Source organism: Eubalaena glacialis, chromosome 6, assembly GCF_028564815.1.
Source record: "Eubalaena glacialis isolate mEubGla1 chromosome 6, mEubGla1.1.hap2.+ XY, whole genome shotgun sequence".
Lineage (NCBI taxonomy): Eukaryota > Metazoa > Chordata > Mammalia > Artiodactyla > Balaenidae > Eubalaena > Eubalaena glacialis.
The window spans coordinates 50,112,221-50,140,145 of NC_083721.1; the positions used below are offsets into that span (position 1 = coordinate 50,112,221).

At 38.3% G+C, this 27,925-nt stretch overlaps 1 protein-coding gene across 1 annotated transcript; it reads right to left on the bottom strand.

Moving 5' to 3' along the window:
* Positions 1–445: 445 nt before the first annotated feature.
* On the bottom strand, positions 446–27,917 carry ZBTB11 (zinc finger and BTB domain containing 11). Its single transcript, XM_061194128.1, has 11 exons — positions 27,383–27,917; positions 21,075–21,310; positions 20,211–20,442; positions 11,125–11,966; positions 10,744–10,923; positions 7,333–7,578; positions 5,631–5,775; positions 4,822–4,939; positions 2,048–2,206; positions 1,763–1,938; positions 446–1,189 (listed from the first exon to the last, which is right to left on the bottom strand). The coding sequence occupies exons 1-11, from the start codon at positions 27,690–27,692 to the stop codon at positions 672–674; spliced, it is 3,162 nt and encodes a 1,053-aa protein (XP_061050111.1). The 5' UTR covers positions 27,693–27,917; the 3' UTR covers positions 446–671.
* Positions 27,918–27,925: the final 8 nt, after the last annotated feature.

Consider the following 27,925-nt stretch of genomic DNA (forward strand, 5'->3'; position numbering starts at 1 on the left):
TTAATAGGCATTTCATGCATTTTAATGGCATTTTAAAAAATCAGCTATTCATTTAAGGGTTCCCCATATAGATTAAGTACACTGTGCAAACTTGATTACAACATGTAACTCATTAAGTGCTTTAAAATAAAGAATCCCTGACTTTATAAGGGGTTAAAATAAATAGTAAGTCAAGAATCACAGATTTGAAGCATTTAAAAAAATGTAATATACTTATGCATCGCACTAAAATGTTTTATATTAGAATTTTTAATCCATAAACAAGGCAAATGAAATCACAGAACCTCTATATTTTGAGAATAAAAGAGAGGAAAAGCCAATTAGTACACAGCCTTTTAAACTCAAAGTATATAATAATGTCAAAATGCAAATGAAACTGTACGGTTTTTAATTTATTTAGTACAGTTCTTTATAAACATTAATTCATAAAAAGTATACCATGATAATCCACTGCCATCAAATAGATTTGTTTTCAATTTCTTTACAGTAAATGGACTTTTCTACAGAACCCATTAGCCAGACAAACCGTTTAGAAATGTTAAAATACCACCAAAACAGCCCAGAGCCTTAACATACAAACTCTAGGCGGACAGCCACATAGTACTGTAAACAAATGTTCTGTGAGTTCAATTTATGTGAGATGTCCCTTCTGTTCATCTCCATTACTACATTCACTCTGTTTCTGAAATATGGGCCACCTCTACTTCAACAGTTTGAATAGCTTCTGCAACTTCAGATAGCTTCTGTCCTTGCTGTTGTGCTAACACATAGTTAACCACTTGCATAATACTTTGGTCAGAAAGTGTAGATACTGACGGACATTCTTCAGTAGCTGCAACAGCTTCGAGAGCTTCCATAGTTTCTCCTGTCACTACCACAGTTTCAAGTTCTTGAGGACCGCTGTTTTCTTGTTCCTGCATATCTGCTGTTAAGATGCTAACAGCATGCTCCACTTGAGTTCCTTGGTTATGAAACTGAAGGGTATCTTTTTCCAGCATAATTTTGCAAGGCACATAATCTCTGTGGAATTTAGTCATATGTTTACGGAGTGTTCGAGCATCTATGTAGGCTTCACTACATACGGGACAGACATAGGGCCGTTCACCTGTATGTGTTCTGACGTGGCGTTTTAGAGATCGGGCATCAGCCCAAGCTACTCCACATGTTAAGCACTCAAATGGCTTAACTCCTATTAAAAAAAAAAAAGAAGAGAGGTGTATGTGTGGTGAGGTCCAAGTACCAAAATATATTACAGATTCCTGATAAATAATGCTTTTCTTTAAAGTACAGTAGCCCATAAACCTTTCTATCTTGACTACGGCGATCTTTTATTTAGGACCGAATGGTTTCTCTTAGAATAAAGTAGATTCTGGATATAATCTCTCTAAAGATGCTCCCATTGATAGAAGTTACTGAGAGACAATCCTGAGATTCTGTGAATGGTCTCTTTTAGCCTTCACAGCAATCCTATAATCCTAGGATAAAAAACCAGAAGCTTCAAGTAGTCCATTCCAGCATAAAAATATTGATATAGAATATTAAGCTCACTAAAACAGGAATCTGTCTATCTACATAACAATTAGGTAGTCAGGTTCAGGATAACCTCTATCACTTGAATAAATCTTCCACAATATGGGATTAATCTCGTATTAAGGAAAGCGAGATAATAGGCAAAAGGAATGGTAAAAGGAGAATCACCACTGGACTGGCTTTTATTCTATTGAAAATTATATATATATAAAACTATATGAAGTATAGTTACCTCCATGGTTGTTCATGTGTCTCCTATACTCTCTCAGCTGAGTGAATTTTCTTCCACATTGTTCACACACCCGTTCCAGGTTTTGCTTTGCTCTTCCTTTTTTTCCATGGGTAGCTTTCTTTACATGCCTTCTGAACAATGCCTTTTCATAAAATTCTTTGCCACATATATTACACCTAAAATAAAGGAAAAACCCAAATTATTTTTTCCAAAGCACCAGAACCCGTAATAATTAATCCAAGTACATTTATATCTCAAGTTCAGATCCTCCTCAGATTTACCCACCTGTAAGGCTCAGTGACAGAGTGAGACTTCACATGGGAATACCAATCTTTTTTCCAACTATAGCACTTATCACAAAATTGGCACTGGAATGGCTTCACACCAAGATGTTTGTTCATGTGCTGGCGAAGATCTCTAGCTTCAAAGAAACTTTTTTCACATCTGCAATAACAAAGTTCATTCACCCAACTGGATCATCTTATTCTTTTAAAAGAAGTTTCCAAGAAATCTGTATATTCTTGGGTTTCTAGAACTCCACAAGATGATCCCGATTTAAAACAAAAACAACTCTTACTATTCCAATCTTGCATCAAGGCTGCAGGATCTTAAGTTCTTTTAGCTGCAGAGTACTAGAAACATTTTAGAAAGAATCCTGCACAGGTCCCAAAGGTTATCAAAGGTGTTATTATTTTCTGTCTCCTCCTCAGCCCCATCTCATCTCCCCTTTTTACATCCCTTTTCACCCTCTCCCAGTCTCCGTCCATCTGCTGGAAGTAGGCCTCACCCTTGACCATAAGGATGGAGCAACTGACTTAGGCCTAGGTCAATCAGAGCACAGCATTCTCTTAGCCACAGTGATTGATTCACAGAAAACCAAATGCCTTAACCAGATCCAATGGTAGTGAACCTCGGGGCTTTTATAGGAGCTACGAGAAAAGCAGCTTGACAATTTGGGAGTTGAGAGGATGTGAGGCTGAAATCATTGCCACTGCCTTGTCCATACGGAGTCTCAGAGACATCAAGTGCTAATGAATCTGAAACCAGTTTACATTAAACCATTCAGACTCCTAGACTCGACTTTCATTCAAGTCAGTTTATTTTTTAATTTTTTTAAATAAATAAATTTATTTGTTTTTATTATTGCCTGTGTTGAGTCTTCGTTGCTGCACGCGGGCTTTCTCTTTGTTGCGGTGGGACTACTACTTCTTTGCGGTGCGCAGGCTTCTCATTGTGGTGGCTTCTCTTGTTGTGGAGCACGGGCTCTAGGCGCGCAGAGTTCAGTAGTTGTGGCACATGGGCTCAGTAGTTGTGGCTCACGGGCTCCAGAGCGCAGGCTCAGTAGTTGTGGCCCACAGGCTTAGTTGCCCCGCAGCATGTGGGATCTTCCGGGACCAGGGCTCGAACCCGTGTCCCCTGCATTGGCAGGCGGGTTCTCAACCACTAAGCCACCAGGGAATCCCTCAAGTCAGTTTAAATTGGGTTTTCTTATACTCGCAACTAAAAATGTATGAATAATAAACTATCTTTGTTTTAAAATAAGATTATAGAGTGACATCAGCATATAGGGCAGAGTAGGTAACTCCAAAAGCCCATCCCTACATGAAAGCAGTAAACAAATGGGCAAAAACTGTCAGAATCAATTTTATTGGACCTCTGGAAACTAATTAAAAGTTTACAGTGACCAGGTAAATATTTAATCAAGAAAAAAATGGCTGAATCTTGGTAAGAGAGCTTTGTGGCATTTCAACTTACCCTGGCCCCATCCCCGGGCTCCTCAGCTCAGTAGACAGACTGCATTTCTGCTATGGGCTCCTACTACCAGAGGAACTTATTCTCACAGAACTGTAGTTGTTTTGAGCTATCTGGTGACTCCTTGAAGTTGCCCCTCAAAGGGCTTGCTTGTATTTACCCTAACTCTTCCAGGGCTGAGGACTCGGGGAGGGGTGGGGAGCAGAGAGGAGCAGATGGCTGGAAACACTTACAGGCAAATGTATCAGCCACAGCTGCTGGGGCAAGGAACAGCAGTTCGGTGCAAACAATATCCAGACCAAAAGCCTGGGAGGAAAAGGCTGGAGACTGAGACGTTTTGAGGAATAAGAGCTTTGAAAAACTCTCACATATTCCCAGGAATCTAGAAGTCCAAATATCTGCCCAGTGCTGGGCACATGCTCAGAAAAGACCTGAAAAGGCTCTATACTCTCACCAATGGCTGACTCTGCACAAACAGAAAGAGAAGACCAAGGCAGAAGTGTAAACTGCCTGGCTGAGTATTGAAGGCATTCTGGAATTAGTGGTGATGCTTGCAAAACACTGTGAATGTACTAAAAGCCACTAAATTGAACACTTTAAAATGATGAATGTTATGTTATATGAACTTTACTTCAATTATAAAAAAGATTTCAGGAGGCTTTGGAAAATGAAAAGAGGGAAAAAGGAATCTGAAGAGGGGAGAAATGAGCAGAGGGCCCAATACTTCCGAGGAACTGCCTAGGAAGAATCTCTGGCTGGCACCAAGGGACCCCTCTTTCCTACAGTCCCTACTGTAGGAAAGAACTGGTCGCACATTTGAACAACTTCTTTAAATCATTTAAAATGAATGATTTGTATGGTATGAAATTTGTGTCTAAATATAACTGTTACATAAATAATTAGGAACATCTAGACAAAAACAAACTGATTAAAATCAAGAGTAAACAAATAAGTTTAATATTATCTTCAAGTATTCTCCTTTTTCAGTTTTACTGAGGTGTAACTGACAAATAAAATTGTGAGATATTTAAAGTGTACAATGTGGTGATTCAGTATATGTACACATTGTGAAAGGAATCCTACCATTTGTTAACACAACCATCACCTCAGATATATATACGTGTGTGTGTGTGTGTGTATAATTACATATGAATATTCAAGTTCCTACTCTCTTAGCAAAATTCAATCATATTATACAGTGTTATCAACTATAGTCACCTCAAATTTTTTCCTTTGAAACAACTTTCAAATAAACTGAGTAAGAACACAAGGAAATTAGTTGAATGGTTCACATATTAAATACTTACTGAGTACAATGATAGCCTCGAACTTCAGGCTTTGGTTGGTGTTTCTTTAGGTGCTTGCTGAGCCCAGAGCCCCTGTGAAAAGACTTTCCACAAACTGAGCAAAGGTACTTGGACTCTCCTATAAAAAATAAAAACCACGTCACAAATCCAGCAATCAGGTGCTCTTCCAACAGAATGCTTTACGTTGTATTTCAGAAGTTATTTTATCAAGTGGGCACAGAAGCTATAACATTTGGCACCCACCTTCTAAGAATAACAAACTATGTCAAAATCCCTATTTTCTCTCAACTAGAGTACTAGCGAGGCTACTACTACTACCCGCAGAATGTGATAGGCTTGCATGATCATCTGGATTATAACAGTGTAGAGTTGTATACAAGTTCAAGAGCAGATTATCTACCCTTCATCAGCCATTTTCCACGTAACTGCTTTAAACACACGAAAATAAGTATACGTGGACTAAAAGTTCTAATAAAATTATAAGCCAAATACCATGTTGACAGTTACATCTGTCTATTGCTTAACTTTTTAAAAGCAAGACCATTTCTTTAGGTGCCTGGATTTAATACTCAGTACACATTTTTCTGCACTGACTGAAACAAAATTTTTACACAAATAAGATAGCTCTAAAACTAGATATAAGAACAACTTTTAAACTTTACTCTCAAAAAAAAAAACACACAAACAAGAAAACCTTTACTCTCATTAATAAAAAACTGCACACATACAGTCATCTTACAGCATAATCAATATACTAGTAAATTAATAGTATATAACATGTAACTACGTCAATATAAGTTTCTCATTACCTGTGTGAATACTCATATGTTCCTGAAGACTCCGTTTGGTAACAAATGACTTAACGCACAGTTCACACTGGAACTGCTTTTGTGATTGATGGAGACTCTGGTGTAATTTTAGACCGTGCTTGTAGATGAAAGTCTTTCCACAGACCTAAGAGAGCACAGGTGTTTAAACCAGTAAAACAGAAAAAGAGATAAGGGCTGTTTCTGAAGAATGAGGACACAGAATCTAGTATGCTATTTTAAATTAAAAACTTAAATTATAAACAAAATGACAAAGTTAAAGTTGATACAAGGGCCAAGGATTTTAGCTGGTTGATCATCTTCTGATTCAGTAGTTAACAAATATTGCTATTTTTCCTACACCCATGAGATCACTGGAAGAACTCAAAACAGTACCCCAAAGAACCTCATACTGTCCTTTGTGAGACTGGTAAACAATATACCTTATATTAAAAGAGACATGGGAGCTTAATCAAGAACAATATACTCAATTCCTGCTATACCAACTAGAACAGTGCTTCTTAAACTCTCTATGATGAAGAACCAGTTTTTTTCTTTCCCCAATCTATTAGGGAGAGATTTTTGTTAAACACAATGAAAATGTCGCAATATCAAATTGCCATGAGAGTTTCTACATGCCTACTCTCCATCTTTGCACTTATCTTTTATGGACCACACATTTTGAGTAGTGCTACACTAGAAGACCAGAGGCCCAATTAACACTTAGTTTTTAAATATATGAATAAAATGATGCTTAGGACTTGGCTTCAAAATAACTGAAGGGAGGGGGAAGTAAGGGAGTGAGTGACAGTACACATAAAATACAACTGACCATAGATAACCAACAAGGACCTACTGTATAGCACAGGGAACTACACTCAATATCTTGTAATAACCTGTAATGGAAAAGAATCTAAAAAAGAGTGAATGGATGAATGAATGAATAAATAACTGAATCACTTTGCTGAACACCTGAAACTAACATTGTAAATCAACTATATTTCAATAAAAATTTTTTAAAAATTAAAAAAAAAATCCCACAATTGACCATGTGTTGATAACTACTAAAGCTGGGTGAAGAGTACATGAGGGTTTTTTCTACTCTCTTACATTCTTTTTTCTTATAATACGAAGCTTAAGAAACGAAAGAGAGAGAGAAAAACATTAAAAATTTCACTGGTTCCAAAACCATTTATTAATAAAAATACTAGGTCATCCTTACATGCAAGGCTATAGGTGCTACTAGAAATTTTTCACTGTTGCAAATAGCCCAAAGCTGGCTTATCACAGGATTCTTTACCCAGGAATCACATTTTGGCATTTAGTCTTCAGCTCTAGAGAAGGACACATAGCTTAGGCAGAATTTCTGCTAAGATGTGTTTAACTAACAGGTTCCTTCCCAAGCCAGGTTGGTCCTACTGAACGTTAAGGGATGACTGAGATGATAAACTGGTTATTCTCACCCAGTATCACTCTGAATCCTAGCAAGTTTCCCGAACATCCTAAATAGATTAATTTCAAGTTACAACTTCAGCCAAATTAAAGAACAGAACTGGGAATCACCCTTGACCTAGGCAACAAACTGAAAAAGTTATGGACTTCCTGTGACATTTTACAAAAGTGATGTGACTCCAGAATCAACCAGTCTTATCACCGGTTATGTTCCAACCTTCTTTAAATACCAAAATAAATATAATGGCTTTACCTGGCATGCATGTGGTTTTACCCCTGTGTGCTTTAACATATGTATTCGAAGAGAATATAATTTAGGTAATGTCCTTCCACATATCGAACATATAAATTCTCGTTTGGTTCTGCCCTTCTCAGACGATGATCCTGATGCCTCATTTGATGCAGAAGTGGAAGAGGATGAAGTAGGTGCATCTTTCCTGGTATGTCGAATAAGGTGTGCTCTCAAGGAGGCACTGTACTGAAACTGTTTCTTACACAACTAAAAGAAAAAGTAAACAAAATTCTGCCTGAATGTATTTCCATCACAAATGTTAAGTGAAACTCAACTCGTACTTCAACTTTCCATATCTTTGTTACAATTATATATCACTCAATAAACATATATACTATGTAAAAGACAATATGCTAGGTACCACACTATAGAAATGAAAGGGACAGACCCAGCCTGTACTCTGCAAAGGTTTATAATCTAACCACAAAAACAGGATTTATATGTAAATAGGTGAAAGATCAATACTTAAGAAGAGGGAATAATCAGAGTATAAGGAAAGGCGTCATCACCGAGGCTGGGTCTTGAAGGAATGGTAAGATACAGACAAAGACAAGAATACTATTATTATATGAGTACTAACAGTTGTTAGGAAGAGCAAAAATAGGGGCTGGAAAAAGTAGGAAGATAAAACTGTGATAGTCCTTGGGTTTTACCCTGTACTTGTTGAGTATTCCTGAAAGCTTCTGTTCTTTATTTTAAAATCAGAGTTATATATAGTCATGATCTACAAAACTATTTTTTAATAAATAAAACTGGCCTTTTGGTTCACTACCTCTACTTTTCTGACTCTTTCTTAATGATTATCTCTGTAATTCTGAGTAATATGAACAATAGGAAGTGACTCTCTCCTTTACCTCTCCACTCTCTACACGTACATGATCCTTCCCATTACCATACTTTCTCAATACAGCTTTATGATCATTTTGATGAGATCAATTTCAGTGCTTACATTATTTGGATGATGTACATGTTATTACAGCTGGACCATACAGACAGTATGATTCTCTTTCCTTTCGTTTCCTTTTCTGTTTTATTTCTCTTTGTATTTACTGCTAATTCATCATCAAACCTTTCTCTCAACTGTCTACTGAGAGAAGGTTTAAAACACATCACCTTGTGGGAGATCGCTGTCAAAGCACTATGTTGGTGTTCCAAACTGGGGCGGTTGTTTCCCACACTTGGACTCTACAGATTGGACCCCATGTTTCCCGTTTCCCATGTCTTCCTCATTTTAGAGGAATACCTCTGCCAACAGCTTCCTGAAAAAGGGAGTTTGGGAGGTAAAACTTTGCAGACCTTGCATGTCTGAAACTGTTCTTATTCTACCATCATAAATATAGTTTGATTACTGATTCCAAGTTAGAAATCATTTCCTTTTATGATATTAAAGATATTGTGCCTTTGTCTTCTAACTTCCACTGTTGCTGCTGAAAGGCCTGAAGCTATTCTGACCCTTATCCTTTCTCTCTTGTAATTTATAAGATTTTCTTTGTACCTTGATTCTGAAATTTCATAATATATCTTGGTATAGATTTATTTTCACCCATGATTCTGGACATTCAATGCACCCTTTTAACAAGGAAACTTCTATTTTCAAGTTCTCAAATTTTTTTTCATTGCATTAATGATTTCTTTCTCTCCATGCTCTCTGTTTGGAATTATCTGGATATTAGAAGACAACCTAGACCAATCCTCTAAAATTTCTTTCACTCCCATTTTTACCTTGTCTTTTGCTTTATTTTCTGAGTGATTTAGTCAATTGTATTTCCTAACTTTTCTGATATTTTTATATGTGTTATTATGTATTTTATTCCTAAGAAAAACTCTTCTGTTCTCTTGATGTGTCCTTTTAAAAACACAGTACATGGTTATTGTTTTATTGATGTAATTTTTAAATTTATCTCTAATATAAATCATAGTTTGTGGTTTGGGTTGTGTGTGGGGGCGGGGGTTTGAGTTTTCTTCTAACTGCATAGTCTTGGATTCCTCAAAGTTGTTTTTTTGCTTGAAATATTTGTCGTGAGTCTGTATACCTGATGTCTATTCACATTTCAAAATAAGACATTTAAAAACTGATTGGAACTTGTGTGTAAGCAGAGGAGTAAACTGTCAACCACAGGCTTTAATGAGCAGTATCTTTAGATCTTTTGTTATAAGACTTCAAATTTCTCACCTTTAAGAAATCCTTCTATTTTAAGATTAAGGGTTTGGTTGTTAACATTCTGGAACTTGAGTAGGGAAAGAGAGCTTGAAAGGATTCAATATTCAGTATATATGCTTTTACGTTCCCTTGTTTGGTATATAGTACATTCACCCTCATTATTCACAGTGTTCCCTAGAGCAGTTGTGGGTTTTATCTTTTTCAGAGAGTAGAAGATGGATCTTTGGCTGAAGGCATGGTGGTAGCGATTTACTTACTTCTTAAAAAGACTTTCTAGGGACTTCCCTGGTGGCAAAGTGGTTAAGAGTCCGCCTGCCAATGCACGGGACTCGGGTTCGGGCCCTGGTCCAAGAAGATCCCACATGCTGTGGAGCAACTAAGCCTGTGTGCCACAACTACTGAGCCTGTGCTCTGGAGCCTGCAAGCCACAACTACTGAAGCCCGTGCGCCACAACTACTGAAGTCCGCGCACCTAGAGCCCATGCTCTGCAACAAGAGAAGCCACTGCAGTGAGAAGCTGGCGCACCGCAACGAAGAGTAGCTCCCGCTAGCTGCAACCAGAGAAAGCCCACGTACAGCAATGAAGACCCAAAGGAGCCAAAAAAAAAAAAAAGGCTTTCTAACAACCAGACTCATCTCTACTTTCAAGGTAGCTAATACCATTAATTTCTGAGCCTTTTGGTAGTTCTGCAATACAATTTGGATTGATTCTTAGCTTTCCACACTGAAAGCCTGGGAATGAGTCCTTTCAAATCTGCTGAATCAATGACTCCATCTAGGGACTTCCCTGGCAGTCCAGTGGCTAAGACCCTGTGCTTCCACTGCAGGGGGGTATGGGTTCTATCCCTGGTCGGGGAACTAAGATACTGCATGCCGCACGGTGCAGCCAACAAACAAAAAACACTCCATCTATTTATCTATTTATCAGAATCCAGAATTTGGTTGCTAAGGTCTCCTGTTCTTTTTGCCTTTCTATGAGCTTTTTAAAAAGATCGTTTTACTGTTGTCTTACTAGGGTATCAAGAAGAAGCAGAGGTAAATATTTTTTGGCAAGAACATGTCATGTACAAATCAGAAGATAACTCTTACGGCAATATAAGGGAGACAGAGAGAAGAGAGAACACAAATGGCAGGATAATAATGAAGCAGTAAATTGGATTCTATTTATAATGAAGTTAGAGCCATCTATAATTAGCTTTCCAGATACTTACTGGACACTTGTAATCTCTAGCTCTTTCATGTTTCAGTATGTGCTTTATAAGAGCATACCGTCTCTGAAAAACCATTCCACATTCCCCACATTTATGGGATGCTTCTTCTTCGGTATTCTCTTTAGCATCCCTTTTTGGTTGTTTCATCTTTTTTCCTCTTTGAACTAATTTCTGAGCCACCTAATTAAAGAACAGAAAACACAATCTAAATAAATTAAGTATCTCAAATTCACATTATCTTAATATTGGTATTTAAAACATTAAATTGCTTTCCTGCATCCACTCCCCTTCCCCCCAAGATAATTATCACCATAAGTTTAACCGCAGAATGCTTTCAACTTAAAGCTAAAACTACAAAGGTAAACTCTTTTTTCATCATACCTGTTGAACTGCTGACTTGGGAATGGCTTTCCGTTTCTGCAGCTTCTTCTCCATTCCTTTGTGTAGTCGGATATATCCCCCTTCGTTAACAGAACGCTGCCGAAGCCTGCTTCTGTAAGTATCATCATCATCGGGACTATGGTCTGTCTGTGCTGTCGGTTCAACTAGATTTTCCTGATCTTTTAAAGACTGGCCAAGGTTCTGCCTAGGCTCTGAAATATCTTCAGCACAGATATCCTCTGTTGCTGTATCATTTCCCATATTACTGTTTTCTGGAGAGCTACTGATTACATTCTCTTTTGAAAGCTTAGGATGAGTATTAGAGACTGTGCCATCTTCTCTGCTGTTTAAAGTTTCTAGTTCTGTCTGGCTGTTTTTTGTTACTAAATCAACAGACTCCATTTCAGGATGGGAATCAGTTACACAGCCTACAGGTGACAGAGCAGCTTCAGTCTGTGAAGAAACCTGGGGCTCAGGCTGTTGTCCTAGCTCTCCATTCTGCTCTGGCAATTCTCCATTCACCAGCAGTACAATTTCACAATCCCCAAGTTCAGTGGATAAAGTTGTTGTGGTTCCCTCGTTGTTAGCCACAGGAGGTGCTGTACCTCCATTTTGTTCTGGTAAGTCCTGTGTAGATGCAACTGTTTGTACCTCACCCTTCTTATATACTGTTAGCTGCTTCTCTTCCATTAGTTTATGTACACTTTCACAGATTTCTAAAACTTCTGACATGAAAAGATGACGAGCCAAGATGGCTACATCAGCCATGCTACAGAAGTCAAAACTTAGCACAGAAGTATAGGCAAATTCCAGTAAAGGAAGGAAGCTTGCCTTACAAAAGCCTATGTGAAACAAGAAAGATGAAAGACAAAAAAGTCAAATCACCACTAAAACACCTTATAGAAACAATTACTGTATGATTATGACAATATAAAATAGAATATAAAGGCAAATATGACCATTTATTCTGCAATTAAATATCCTGGATTTGTTTTGAGTTCTGGTTGCTTATTAAGCCTTGACTAACTAACTGCTATGAGCCGAGTCTCTCAATACCTAAAATAGAAAATAATATCACACTTACTGCCTCAAAGGGTTGTTGTAAGGCAGTCATTTTCAAACTGTACTCCTTAGAACCCCGGGGGTTCCTCAAATTCCCCTCAAGAATCATCTGCTGGAGAATGGAGGGTGAAAAAAGAGAGGGAGGCAGGTGAGTAGGCAGGGTTCAACCAACCTGTCCCCTAACCTCACTGCAGTAAGTGTAGCTGTATATTTTAATAATAGAAGTCCATATAAAAATTTGATTGTGAACAGAGGGTTCTACTACTAAAAACTTTAAAACAAGGTCTACAGCAGAGGGTCAGCAAAATTTTTCTGTATAGAATTAGATAATAAAGATTGCAGGCCATAAAGTGTCTGTTGCAACTACTTAATTCTGCCATTGTAGCTGGAAAGAGAAGCCATATATTATAATATGTATACAAATGGGCATGGCTGTGGTGCAATACAACTTTATTCAGAAAAAGGGAGGGAAAGGAGGACTGGCAGCCTTTGGGTTATAGTTTGCTTATCTTTGTTCTAAGGAATAAGACAATTACTATACACATGAGGTATTAGGTTCTCATTTTATGTGAGAAAATAAGATCAGTTTATTTCTAAGTTCTCAGTACTTCACTTTCAAAACCCATTTTTAATATTCACATGATTCAAAAATCAGAAGATTACACAGTGATAAGTCCAACTCCATCTCCATAACCAGAATGATTAAGAATTTGTACAGATTTTTAGAGTCTTTATACAGTTAAACAAATATTCTTATGCCTCCTTCTTATAGTAGGTGTTACACCACACATACTTTTCTGTGCCTTGCTTTTCTCATATAATAATTTATCTTAAGAGATCTTTTATTAAAATTCAGGGAGCCAAAGCAACCTTTTAAAAACTCATGTTTGGGAATTCCCTGCTGGCCCAGTGGTTAGGACTCTGCGCTTCTGCTGCAGGGGGAATGGGTTCAATCCCTGGTGAGGGAACTAAGATCCCGCAAGCCATGCAGCATGGCCAGAAAACCCCCAAAACCAAAAAACTCATGTTTGCTGTGTTTTTCAGTTTTGACTCAAGATACATAAAATGTGTGTGGTCCTTTTACATAGGCAAATAGTGAATAAACAAGTAACAAGCATACAGGGAAACCTTAAACTGTGAGATCTATTAGGATTCAGGTTGAAAGCTGGGGAGACTACACATCAACATGACCATCATAGCTAATTCAGCCATTCCTAGGAAAGCTGATATCAAGCAGGCTGAGGTCATATTAATACTGCTACAAATTATAAAACCGAGTTAAATAAGGTTGAGGTAAGAAAGAATATTTCTTAAAAAAAAACAACAACAGATACCAACAAAATAATGTATTTTGGTCTTTTACCTAGTACCTTTTTAATTTCTAAGTTGAAGTCATAAGAAAAATTTTCCATGGAAGAAATAACACTGCTCCAAGTAACTTTAAATATCAAAAACCATTTTTCCCCAAAGATACACGTCAAATGTTTACTGTAAAATGCTATAAAACACAAAAGAAAATAAGAAGATAAAAAAATCACTCATAATCTTACTGCCACAAGATAATTTTGGTATTTTGTTTTTACTCCTAGTCTTTTTATGTACACATACACACACTCTGGAAAACATTTTAATAAAAATAAAAGGGGCGGGACTTTCCTGGTGGCACAGTGGTTAAGAATCTGCCTGCCAATGCAGGGAACACGGGTTTGAGCCCTGGTCCGGGAAGATCCCACATGCCGTGGAGCAGCTAAGCCCATGCGCCACAACTACTGAGCCTGCACTCTAGAACCTGCGAGCCACAACTATTTGAGCCTGCGTGCCACAACTGCTGAAGCCCGCGTGCCTAGAGCCTGTGCTCCACATGCAATGAGAAGCCTGCACACCGCAACGAAGGGTAGCCCCCGCTCGCCACAACTCGAGAAAGCCCACACGTAGCAAAGAAGACTCAATGCAGCCAAAAACAAATAAATAAATTTATTTAAAAAAAAAAAAAGACATGACACCCTAAAATTCCTAGGAAAGAACATAGGGAAAACATACTCTGACATAAATTGTACCAATGTTTTCTTAGGTCAGTCTCCCAAGGCAATAAACATAAAAGCAAAAATAAACAAATGGGACTTAAACTTACAAGCTTTTGCACAGCAAAGCAAACCATAAACAAAATGAAAAGACAATCTATGGAATGGGAGAAAATATTTGCAAGAGATGTGACCGACAAGTGCTTAATCTCCAAAATATACAAACAGCTCACACAATACAACAACAACAAAAACAAACAACCCAATCAAAAAATGGGCAGAAGAACTAAATAGACATTTCTGCAAAGAAGACACACAGATGGCCAGTAGGTGCATGAAAAAATGCTCAAGGGACTTCCCAGATGGTCCAGTAGCTGGAACTCCGCACTCCCGATGCAGAGGGCCTGGGTTTGACTCCTGGTTGGGGAACTAGATTCCACATGCTGCAACTAAGAGTTTGCATGGCGCAACTAAAAATCCTGCATGCCGCAACTAAGACCTGGCACAGCCAAATAAATAAATAAATATTTTTTAAAAAAAAGAAAGAAAGGATGCTCATCATTGCTAATTATTAGAGAAGTGAAAATTAAAACTACAATGAGGTACCACCTCACACTGGTCAAAATGGCCATCATTAAAATGTTTACAAATGGGAATTCCCTGGCGGTCCAGTGGTTAGGACTCTGCGCTTTCACTGCTGAGGACCGCTGGTTCGATCCCTGGTCAGGGAACTAAGATCCCGCAAGCCATGCAGTGCCACCCCCGCGCCCACCACCAAAAAGTCTACAAATAACAAATGCTGAAGAGGGTGTGGAGAAAAGGGAACCTTCCTACGCTGTTGGTGAGAATGTAAATTGGTGCAGCCACTATGGAAAATAGTATGGAGATTCCTCAAAAAACTAAAAATAGAGTTGCCATATGATCCAGCAATCCCACTCCTGGGCATATATCCAGACAAAACTATAATTCAAAAAGATACATGCACCCCTATGTTCACAGCAGCATTACTTACAATAGCCAAGACATGGAAACAATCTAAATGTTCATTGACAGATGAATGGATAAAGATGTGGTACATATATACAATGGAATATTACTCAGCCATAAAAAAGAATGAAATAATGCCATCTGCAGCAACATGGATGGACCTAGAGATTATCATACTAAGTGAAGTAAGTCAAACAGAGAAAGACAATACCATATGATATCAGTTTTATGTGGAATCTAAAATATGACACAAATGAACTTGTCTACGAAACAGACTCACAGACATAGAGAACAGACTTGTAGTTGCCAACGGGGAGGGGGAGTGGCGGAGGGATGGAGTGGGAGTTGGGGGTTAGCAGATGCAAACTATTATATATAGAATGGATAACAGCAAGGTCCTACTGTATAGTACAGGGAACTATATTCAATATCCAGTGATAAACCATAATGGAAAAGATTAAGAAAGAATGTATATGTATGTATAACTGAATCACTTTGCTGTACAGCAGAAATTAATACAACATTGTAAACCAACTCTACTTCAATAAAGAAAAATTTGGTTACCAGGCAAAAATATTGGGTTTTTGTTTATTGAGGTACAGTGTACGTACAGTATTATATAACTTTCAGGTATACAACATAGTGTTCCACAATTTTAAAAGGTTATACTCCGTTTATAGTTACTATAAAATATTGGCTATATTTTCTGTGCTGTATAATATATCCTTGTAGTCAGGTGTTCTTTAAGAGTAGTGTTGAGGGACTTCCCTGGTGGCACAGTGGTTAAGAATCTGCCTGCCAATGCAGGGGACACGGGTTCAAGCCCTGGTCCGGGAAGATCCCACATGCCGTGGAGCAACTAAGCCCCTGTGCCACAACTACTGAGCCTGTGCTCTAGAGCCCATGTGCCACAACTACTGAGCCCGCGTGCCACAGCTACTGAAGCCTGCGTGCCTAGAGCCCGTGCTCCACAATAAGAGAAGCCACTGCAATGAGAAGCCCACGCACCGCAACAAAGAGTAGCCCCTGCTCGCTGCAACTAGAGAAAGCCCACGCGCAGCAACAAAGACCCAACACAGCCAAAATAAATAAATAAATTAATTAATTAAATTTTAAAAAAAAGTAGTGTTGAGCAGGCACCACTGATTGACTGCTATTGACTATTTTACAACTCTGTAAAAATTAACTTACAGAAAAGTAATTGCAAATGCAAATGAAATGTGAAAGATTACGAAGCTTTTTCTATCAGGGTAGGAAAGATAACTCCAAAACTTACAGTTTATTTCTCTATAGGGTATTAACCAATCTATTAGCAAATTCATTTTGAGCAAATTCATTCCTCTGGTTGAAGGACAATATATACAATTCTTTTCTTCAGAATTCTATTAGAAGCAGTTTTAACATCTTACTGGTTTCCTAAATTAATCATATAAAACCTTGTACTATAGTATTTGCATACAAGTTAGGTTTTTAACATTTAAAAAATTATGCTTTGGCATAGGGCTTAGGAAAGTTTTTCTGTAAAGAGCAAGATAAGCAAATATTTTAGGTTTTGTGGGTCACTAGTTTATGTAGCAACTATTCAATTCTGCCCTTGTAAGCTCAAAAGCAGCCACAGACAATATGTAAATACATGGGTGTGGCTGTCTCCCAATAAAACTTTATTTACAAAAGCAGGCAGTGGGCCAGATTTGGCCTACAAGCTATAGTCTGCCAACTTCTTTTTTTAAAAAAGTCAGTAAACCTCTAGTAAAAAAAATTTAGAAATGAGAGAGAAGGCACAAGGAATGAAAGAGACAAATCTACAGTCACTGGAAGCATTTAGAAGAGAATATTAAAAATTTTGTGCTGGAATTCCTTGGCAGTCCAGTGGTTAGGACTCTGCACTTTCACTGCCGAGGGTCCAGGTTCAGTCCGTGGTCAGGGAACTAAGATCCCGCAGGCCGCATGGCACCGACAAAAAAAAACAAAAATTGTGCCAAGAAACTTGAAAATTTAGATAAAATGGATATATTATGGCAAAACTTTCTACAAATTACTCAAGATGAAATAGAAAACCTACAGAATAATTCCCTAACCATTAAACTTGTCGAATTAGTAGCTAAAAATCTTCCCCCAAAAGTCCAGTCAATTTTAGCCATCATTCTACCAAATATTCAAGAAACAAATAATTCTAATCTCATAGTAACTACTTCAGTGCATGTAAAAAATTGGAGGGAATACACAATTTATAAGACTAAACCAACTCTGATATCAAAACATGACAGAAACAGTGTGAAAAAGGAAAATTACTCATGAATACACTTGGAAACAGTCTAACAATATTAGCATTCTAAACCAAACACAGCAGTTTGTACAAAAGATGATATATTATGACTAAACTGGATTTATCTCAGGAATGAAAAATTGAGTTAACATTAGTAAACCAATGTAATTTCCCACATTAACAGAATGAAAAAAATAAAGATGGTCTCAACGGATACAGAAAAAGTTATGTGGTAAGTCCACACCTATTTCAGAGGGAATTTCCTTAATGTTAAAGGGGGTAAAGGGTTATCTATTTAAAACATTCACCAAATAATATACTTCATGGTTAAAAAAGAAAAAAAAGCATTCCCATGTCTTTCTTTACCATGGGAATAAGTGAACCCTCTATCACTACCCCTATTTAACTGCTGGGTTTTTTTTTGAAGTCCTAAATGGCACTGTAAAGCGAGAAGAAAGAAGTTCAAAATATAAGGACTGGAAAGGTAGAAAAAAAACCCATTACTATTAACAGATAATATATTAATATATTCAATATTTGTTTTATATGGAAAATCTCAAAGAGTATAGATAAATGTCTGAATGACTAGTAGTCATTCAGACATTTATCTATAGATTCTTTGTTGATTCTATATGCAGTACTACTATATACAGTACTCTATATACAGTACTACTTTGTTGATTCTATATACAGTACTACTGTATATAGAATCAAGTTACCAAAAATAAATCAGAAATAATATAATTTTAAGAAAAAAATTATAATAGTATCATAAAGTATAAACTACCTTAGAATAATCTAACAAAAGATGTGTGAGACTTTTATGGAAAAACCTCTAAAACTTTATTAATTCGATGTAATCCCTAACAAAATACATTTTTCTTCTTTTTGTGGAAACAGACAAGCTGCTTTAATAGTTTATATGGAACAGCAAAGAATTATGAATAACTAAGACCCACCTGAATAATTAAGGTGGGAGACTTTCATTATTATAAAGCTAAAGTAATTAAGACCAAGCAATAATATTGTGGGAAGAGACAACCAATAGATTGGAAAAAAGCCTATAATCAGTACCAAACATGTGAAAATGTGTTTTTTAAGAGAATTTGCATGGCCGATGCGTAGGAAGAGAAGGGAGTTTTCACTAAATGCTTCTGAGACAAAATGGGAAAAAATGAAATCAAACACCTATCTCACACCACCAAAAAAAAAAATTCCGAATAGATTAAAAGTTAAATATGAAAGAAAAACTATAAGACAGTATATGAAAATATCTTTACGACTGAGTAGGGAAGAATTTTTTTTTAAAGCATAAACAACATAAAGGAAAACACTGATGAATTCAACAACCATTAAACTAGGTAATTAGAAAACAGATGTACATTTTATCATTTTTTTTATACTTTACACATATTTTACAATTAGTCTATCTACTGAATATTTAAAAATCAAACAAAACTTTTAACAATGTCTACTCCACCTGCTATTGGTTTACACCATATTTCCTGAACAATATATAAAAATAAGCATATGGAATGAAGAATAAATGAGATATTTTGTTGGAATAATAGGATGCTGTGCTGCAGTTATTTTGGAGACATTTCATTTGCTATTATAAGCTGCTGAGAAACTGGAAAAGAGCAACACACACTCTTCTTTCTGCTTCAGATGCATGAAAGATAAGGAAAAAATTCCAAAGCTAACACATCAAGACTACACTTGTGATAGGTTTTATTATTCAGATGGCCCAGAATAAGATGTATTTTCTCCTCTGAGTCACCAAAGTAAATATCACAAATCTAGAATGTAATGCAACTCTATGCTCTGTAAAAGTTTTTGTTCACCACTGTATCCCCATAGCCCACGCCAGTTCCTTGCACACAATGGATGCTTAAGAAATATTTTTTAGTAATTAAACATATAGCTACTGTTAAGGAAAAATATATGAATTTGTCTTTCCAGAGAAGGTGAGTTTTAACAGTATAAGGTAGAAAAGGATCAGTGGTTAACTAGGTAAGTATTTATATACCTGGATAAAGTCACTTTTTTGTTTCAGAAAGAGGAAATGACATTTCACACAGTGGTGTCAGTAATTCAAGAGTTACAGCAAATTAATATTATGAGGAAATGTATAAATAAGGTTACCTATTTTAATGCTTCCTAAATTTTCATTTGTTGACTCCTAAGCCAATACATAAATTCTAGTGAGGCCAAAAGAAAGTCAAATTATCCATTTACAATAATAACAACAACAGCAGCAGGCCCAAAGAAACCAAAAAACCACACCTGGAATTCTGATTATTCTATATTGACAATTTGATTATCGAATCTAATGAATGACGAATATTAATCTTAAAAAATGAAAAACAACAGACCTACAGAAGTGCTCTACAATTTCATGTTGCACAACATAAGATTCAGGCAGTCAATTTTAAAGTAATATATTTACTTAGTGTAATAACACTGGTGCAATTATGGATTTCTCTCAAACTGTTTTTAACAGTGTAAATCCCAGAAATTCTACTACTGCTACAATCGTCTCCCCTAATGGGTAGTGATAGGAAATGACAGCCTTTTCAAAACTCTATCTTGGAAACCCTACTAAAAGGGAGGACCTTACAGTTCAGCTTAGTCTGTTCTGTAAGTGGGCTTCTCCCACTTGAGCATAAAACCTGAGTTTGTAAGATATACACACCCCTCTTCCAGTATATACTTATGAACAAAAAACACGAATATCAGAAAATTCTTACCAGAAAGATCCACCACTGCCTCATGACTGGAAACAGCTCCTTTCTCAATAAAAAGATCTCGAAAATATTCGCTATTAGCTGACAGAACAGATTTATGAGCTTTGTACTCTTCTCCTTCAATTAACAAAGTAACATCACAGAACTGGTTAGAGAGTCTCTGTTCGTTCAGCTGTTTTAAGACAGCCTGACAATGTTTTGGAGAAGAACGTTTCACCACTCCTTTGGTGTCAACCTATCAAAATAAGTTTGAGACCAAGAGTTGCATTACATATCATCTGTATTTTTACCCTTAACAGAATTTAAAACAAGACACATTATTCCTTGTAAAAGATTCCACTAATTAATACGAAGAAATAACCTGATATTCTTTATTACCTATGTATTTAAATAAAAAAATACGTTGTTCTCACTGTCTTCTGCTATGTTCATTCTACTTGACCCAATGAAAATCTGCACCTCACTTCTTGCTGCCTCCTCTTATTAGTCAGAAATTTATTTGATGATATAAGAAACGAATGCAGGCAAAAAACAAAGACCTAGTCAGCTTAATTTTACCTTGCTGCATGACCCAGAAACTGCTTCCAGAAATGTATTCTGTCTACCTGTACCAATATACTATTAAAAAGAAAAGAGGAGGAGTAATTAACAACAAACCAACAAGTTACATTCTGATGAGAAGAAACAACAGGAATATTTATGATTAAGGAAGAGGCAGTATTAGCAAACTTTTAGGGCATGTAACAACATGACAATGACAGTGCCAAAAGGGAAGCAGTTTTAGTGGTTTCAGAAAAAATTCAGTTAAGACTATAAATACTAACACACTAGTTACAAATGTTAAGCTGAATGGAAAGTTCCACTTACAAATACAAGTTCATGTTTGGATACTGGCTTCTTTTTTGCAGGCTTGGAAGCTGTAGTTGGAGGCGAAGTAAAGTTGCTCAGGTCATCCTCTGATTCATTACTTTCTTCTCCAGATTCAAGGTCTAGTCCCAATTCTTCCAACATTTCTGAAGTATCTGATATAGGACGGGATCGATCTAGCTTCTCCTGGCATTTGCTACACTGTTTAATGTAATCTTTGACTTGCTTTAATATACCTACAACGAAACAAAAATTAACTAGTTAAATTTAATACTGCTCTCATGTGAAAACTGAAGATTATACTGTTCATTATTTAATCTGTGTATACTAATGTATATTCAAGTGTATGTATACAGACACACACATGCCCATAAAGTATGTAGAGTGAATTATTTAGAATTTACATTTTTTTTCAAAGATATGTTATAATGACAATTTGTCTCCATGCCGAGGTAGACTGTTTTGTTGTTCACTCTTAGTTACTCATTTACTCATTGTACGATTATGTAGCACCATCCATCTCCATGTGAGTTTCAACTCACTCATGCAATAGGAACCATATGAAATTGCCAATATTCAACTGTTTTTGACCTTCATAAACAGTAATATAATAATGTGGTTCACGCTAATAACTCTCCACCTTACTAACATCAGGCTTCACCATGCAATTAGCTTTGGTCAATGGAATATGAATGAATATGATGGATGCCATGTGTCACTAGAAGCTTTAAGAAGCAATGTTTCCCATCGGTTCCCTGACTTATGTCCCCTCTGTCAAAGAGCAGCATGTCCCAGATGGATACTGTCTTTTAGCCTGAAATGTAGATGAAAAAAACAGGTGCAGCCAATCTGCAACCTGAAAAGGACCACATCAAAACTTGTAATGAGTGTAAAATATATCTCTTGTCTTTGAAAGCTATGAGCTTTTAGAGTTTTATTAAATAACAGTATACACAATCTATCAAAAGTTGATTATACATGAGCCACTCATAAAACCCTATTTTGAATTTCAACTTTCAACTCAACATGCTGGGATGGGGTAGGAAGCAGGGAGGAACACTTTACACACACTCCCCCCTCTCCATCATACTTGTAAGGGAGGACCAATTAATTCCCATGCTACAGACAAGGAGAATGAAGCCCTAAGAGGTAACTTGTCCAAAGTCACATCTAGTAAACTGCATAAGTGGGCCTCCAGGAGTCATGTGACTTTCAGGATATTATGCTACTTACCCAGGAACACATTTATCCATCCCTGTGACAGAAACTTCTTCCCCTACAACCCCCAAGTAAAATGCAAATGAAAAGGCTGTTAATTAGCTAAAATGATACAGAGGTATATAGTAAATTCCTGAAAAGAGTTTCAAGATGATAAATTATACCAACTTACTTGCACTTCAACCTTCAGATAGTATTTAAGCAATATTTCTCAAATTGTATTATATCCCATACTTACTAAAAAAAGTACACACTGGACTAATAAATTTGGAAAATTATATTCTCGGGACTTCCCTGGTGGTGCAGTGGTTAAGAATCCGCCTGCCAATGCAGGGGACACGGGTTCAAGCCCTGGTCCGGGAAGATCCCACATGCCGCGGAGCAACTAAGCCCGTGTGCCACAACTACTGAGCCTGCACTCTAGAGACCGCGTACCACAACTACTGAGCCCGCGTGCCACAACTACTGAAGCCTGCGTACCTAGAGCCCTTGCTCCACAACAAGAGAAGCCACTGCAATGAGAAGCCCACGCACCGCAACGAAGAGTAGCCCCCACTCGCTGCAACTAGAGAAAGCCCGCGCACAGCAACGAAGACCCAACGCAGCCAAAAATAAAAATAAAATAAATAAATTTATAGAAAAAAAAGGTATTAATGTATGACAGTCGATCAACTGTCTGAAAAATCATCCTATCATATTTTAGAAGTCCTTTAATTTGAGTGTTAGTGTTTTGATGAGATCCATCTTAAATCTAGCTTTACAGATTCAGGAACCTGACCTCTTTAGCTTGCCCAGAGCTGATTAAGCTGAAAGAATCTGACTCAAATTAATCACTGAAAAGACATAAATGCGTAAACATAGTTAACTTACTATTTTAAGAGTGGGTAATTACCACAAGGAGTAGCAATTACTTTATGTAGGAAAATTTGAATCCACTGACTAGCTTTGTGACCATGTCCAAGTCACCTAACCTGTCTGTGCCAAAATGGGGATAAGAGCACTTACCTTCACAGCGTTTTATAACGATAAAATGTTAATATTTATAAATCACTTTGAACAGTGTCTGAGACAAGGTAACTACTACATAAGCGTTAAATGATGCTCAATGGTCAACCTCCATAAAAACGTCCACGTAGGGACTTCCCTGGTGGCGCAGTGGTTAAGAATCCACCTGCCAATGCAGGGGACACAGGTTCAAGCCCTGGTCCAGGAAGATCCCACATGCTGCAGAGCAACTAAACCCATGTGCTACAACTACTGAGCCCACGTGCCACAACTACTGAAGCCTGCACACCTAGAGCCTGTGCTCCGCAACAAGAGAAGCCACCACAATGAGAAGCCTGTGCACTGCAACCAAAAGTAGCCCCCGCTCGCCGCAACTACAGAAAGCGCACGCGCAGCAATGAAGACCCAATGCAGCCCAAAAAAAAAAAAAAAAAAAAAGTCCACATAAAATACCAAATTAGCATTAAGAGGTTCTTTACTGAGCATAGACTTAGTAGGTAAACAACCTCTGATAAAACAACTTGAGGAACAGATTCTCACTCTAGAGCAGGATTTCCCAACCTCAGCAGTGTTGACATTTTGGGCCAGATGATTCTTGTTATGGGGCAGGGAGGGGTCAGTAAGCTGTCCTGTCCGGTGCAGTGTGGCATGTTTAGGAGCATTCCTGACCTCTACCTAACCAGATGTCAATAGCAGCCCCTCAAACACCACCACCAGTTATGACAACCAATATTGTCTCCAGACATAGTCAGATGTTCCCTGGGAGGCAAAACTGTCCAGGGTTGAGAACCCCTACTCTAGAGATCTGCCAAATTGAACAATTTGCTCCTGTTAGCTGTTCAAGAACTTCCCTCCCTCCGGATCAGTGATGAGGCCCAGAGAATAGTGGCTCCTATTTCTATTTCTCCACGCATATTAGTCATTCAGATTTTTTGGTTTTTTTCTTCAAAGAGGTTACAAAGTGGTCAGTTATAGCTGTATTAACATAGACCCAGTTCTTGCTGGGTTTTCAGAAATTACACCCTCCTCTTCTAGATTAGATAACGGCAGCATCAATTTATCCCCATAAAACAAATCAGTTCTTAGGGTAGGAACCTCTGCAGGTAGCTAATTTAACCTATTACATAATTTTCCGAGTTTAATCTTTTTTCCTACTAATTTAATTTTCTCTTCACATTTTGCATTAATTGTAGATCCCCATGAGTCAGCATTTGACTGAGGCAGGGGAGAGAGTCATTTATTTGGAAACTCCAGCATATAACTAAACTACAATACAGGATAAAATAAGGGGTTGAGAGGGTGAGACTATTAACATTTTACGTTCTGAAATAAATTTGCTATATGTCAACTTTAGGCACTGAGCCAGTTTTTCACTGTGCTCAAACAAGTGAAGTTGCTACAAACTTGCCTGATTACCAGGATATAATGGCAGTGCTTATGATGGCAACATTCTAGAAAAAGCAGCGTAAATAATAAATCCCAGTAAACTATCCCTGACTTTGGAATCATTTTTTTCTTGGCATCTACACTGATTAGATCTTATTAGTTCCCAGATAAACATCTACAGGGCTTTGGAGTATGTTTATTATAAAAAGGGTCCATTTGTAGTGTATGACACATTAAAAACTGATAGTTAAAAATGTTTTATCAGTTATCAGTTCCAGGTCCAAGAATGTTTATTTTTCTGTCTATGCAGCATTGTTAATTTTTTTTTTCTCTTCCTTTTGGCAGTCCCGAGCAGCATGCGGGATCTTGGTTCCCCAACCAGGGATTGAACCCACGCCCCTTGCTGTGGAAGCGTGGAGTCTTAACCACTGAACCGCCAGGGAAGTCCCCAGTGTTGTTAATTTTAATAGGCCTATAACAAACAAGTAAAACGAGCAAAGTGTTAATGTAATAAACATCAAAATGAATAGCTAATAATCAAGGGCAAACTCCTCTGATGCTTACTGACTATGAATTCTCATTTTAAATGAAGAAATATTAAAATAATAAAAATAATGGTATAAAATAGTATCATAAACCCATTACATATTAACAAAAATAGCATTTATATGAAAAATACTATTTACCAAAACATAAAAAAATTACTGAGAAAAGTGCACTACTTTACATTTTTGCAAGTCTTTTTAATGTGTGGTTTAACAGAAGACAGATTATCATATATGCATTCAATCTATTGCCACATTATCACATATCATGTAGCCTCTGGAAAACGCCACTGTGTACTTGTGATACAATAAGTGAAAAGGCAAATAATACCTTAGTATTATTATGAATATAATTTTGACTTTGGGGATTCTCTGAAAGGATCTCAGGGCCTCCCTGTTCAGGGGTTTAGTACCAAACTTAGAGAACAGCTGTTCTGGACATTTAAGGACTTCAAAAGTCTACTTATCCACAAATGTATCTCTCATTAAAAAAAATAAACATCAACACAGTCTCAGGGTTTTTTTTGTCTTTTAAGACACTGCCCACTAAAACAAAAATCAAACAAACAAAATAACTGGATTAGATATCACTCACAGATAATCAATTTAGGGAAGGAAAATTCTGAACACTAAGCCCATTTAGCACCATATAATAGTGGTTAAGAAAAGTTTGAAATCCCAAAGGTCAGCTCCTGGTGCTTTTAGTTTTCCCATCTGTAAAACAGAGACATAAATGTTTCCATCTTACAAGGTTTGATAAGGATTAAATACTATGTAAAAATAAATTAAGTGCTCAGCACTATGCCTGCATGTAAAAGCTTGATCCCTGTTATATTTAGCTATAATTATCGTTTTAACATGTCATAAAATATTAAACCTGAGACATTTGTTCAACAAAACTATGTCTGACCAAATCAATCCTAACAAAATGCAGCAATTACTCCATATTTACCCTTCAGTCATGTCTCTTTATAGGAATTTAATTCAGATATTGGTTTAAAATATAAAATAATGAAAAGCTTTAAAGAAGAACATAGAGAGCTGGACTGTTTTTGAAAACACGAAATAATTATTTAAGAAGCAAAAAGACCTATCCAGCAAAGTTCATATTCAGTAGTCTAACTTCCTTACTCACAGATTAAGTTCCATAAATTAATTTCTGCAAAACCATACGGAATCGTTCCTGACGAAACCTCTTCTATAGGCCTGCAAACTTTTACTAATTATAACCGAACGGTTTGAATATTCATCAACTTTTTGGAGCGTGAGTGAGGTAAAAACAAAAACAAAAACCCCGAAGGACCCTTTCTCTCCTCCCCTAACCTGGTTCCCAAGGAGTCAAACTTTAGAGCCACACTCCGGGACCATAACAATCCCAGAAACCGCATCTTTTCTGGGTATACATAGTGCCTCACAGTTTCCAAATCGCTCTTCACTACAGCGAAGGGAAGAATATTAAAATACCCAGAATTGAGACTACCTGCTATTAAAATTCTTGTCCTAAAAACTAGGCTCAAATGACTGTTTCCACACAGTCACTCGAAATCACTTCTGCACACAACTGCATGATTCCTTATTCACGCCGCAGTAGCACAAAGACGAACCCAGGCAAGCGCATCAGCAGAAGCTCAAACCCGCTGGCCAACACCCTAGCGGAACGCACGGCAGAAAGCGGCCGGGCTCTGGGCGGACCGTGCCGCTCCCAAACCATCCGCACAAACAGGATTTTAAAACGCACCACACACAGCACCTGCAACGGCCGCCCGAAAGCGTCCGCGAAGTGAAGAAACCACCGCCTCCCGCGCTGCCGAAGGAGGCGGGCCCAGCGCACCCCGCGCGTCCCGGCCCCTCCCCGCGGCTGGGCCGGCCCCCGGGGAAGCCCCCTTCGCCCCACCCCGGGCCAGGGCCCGCCCCCAGCTTCCCCGGCCTCCTTCCTGTGGGAAGTGCGGCTCCTTTCGCGTCCCCCACCCTCTCGGCTCCGCCTGGCAGCTGCTCCGCCGCCGGGCACGGGCTAGGCTGGGCCCGCGAGCGGCGTCCGGGAGGAGGGTGCCGGACCCTCACACTCGCGGGTGCCCAGACGGGCTCGCCTTCGGCTGCGGGCCTTTCCTGGGAGCAAGCCGCCCGCCCTCCCCCTTACGGCGGGCGAGGTCTTACCTCGCCACCAGTACGTCTTGGACAAGTCGTGCCAGGTCTGATGCTGGGTGTGGTGAGTGCCGCCTGGGCCCAGGTGCGCAGCCTCGATAAGCCCCCGGCGCCGCTCGGGCTGCAGCACCACCTCCAGCTCGGCGAAGGTCTTGCGGTGCCGCTGCCGCCGCTGGTAATACAACGTTCCGTCGCGCACCACGTAGCAGGCGGCCGCCTTGCGGATTTTACGCTTGACATTACCCTCGGTGCCCGGCGCGTACGGCTCGCACTCGTTCGTCAGGTAGCGCAGGATGGCCTGGTAGCTTTCCTCGCTTGACATCGCTGACGGCGGCTCCCCGAGGGCGCCTGTCAGTGGCAAGGGAGGAAGACAGCGCACTAGTTCCGGGCAGATGCAACAGCAGTGGCGGCACTGTAGGGAAGACTGGCTGTGTCTGTGGTGAGTGCTCTTCGAGGGCGTCCGCACCACAGAGGGAGAACGGACGAGTTGGTAACCAAGAGGAACTGCACTTCTCCAGCGCGCGGGATCCGCTGGCGACTGACAAAATGGCTGCT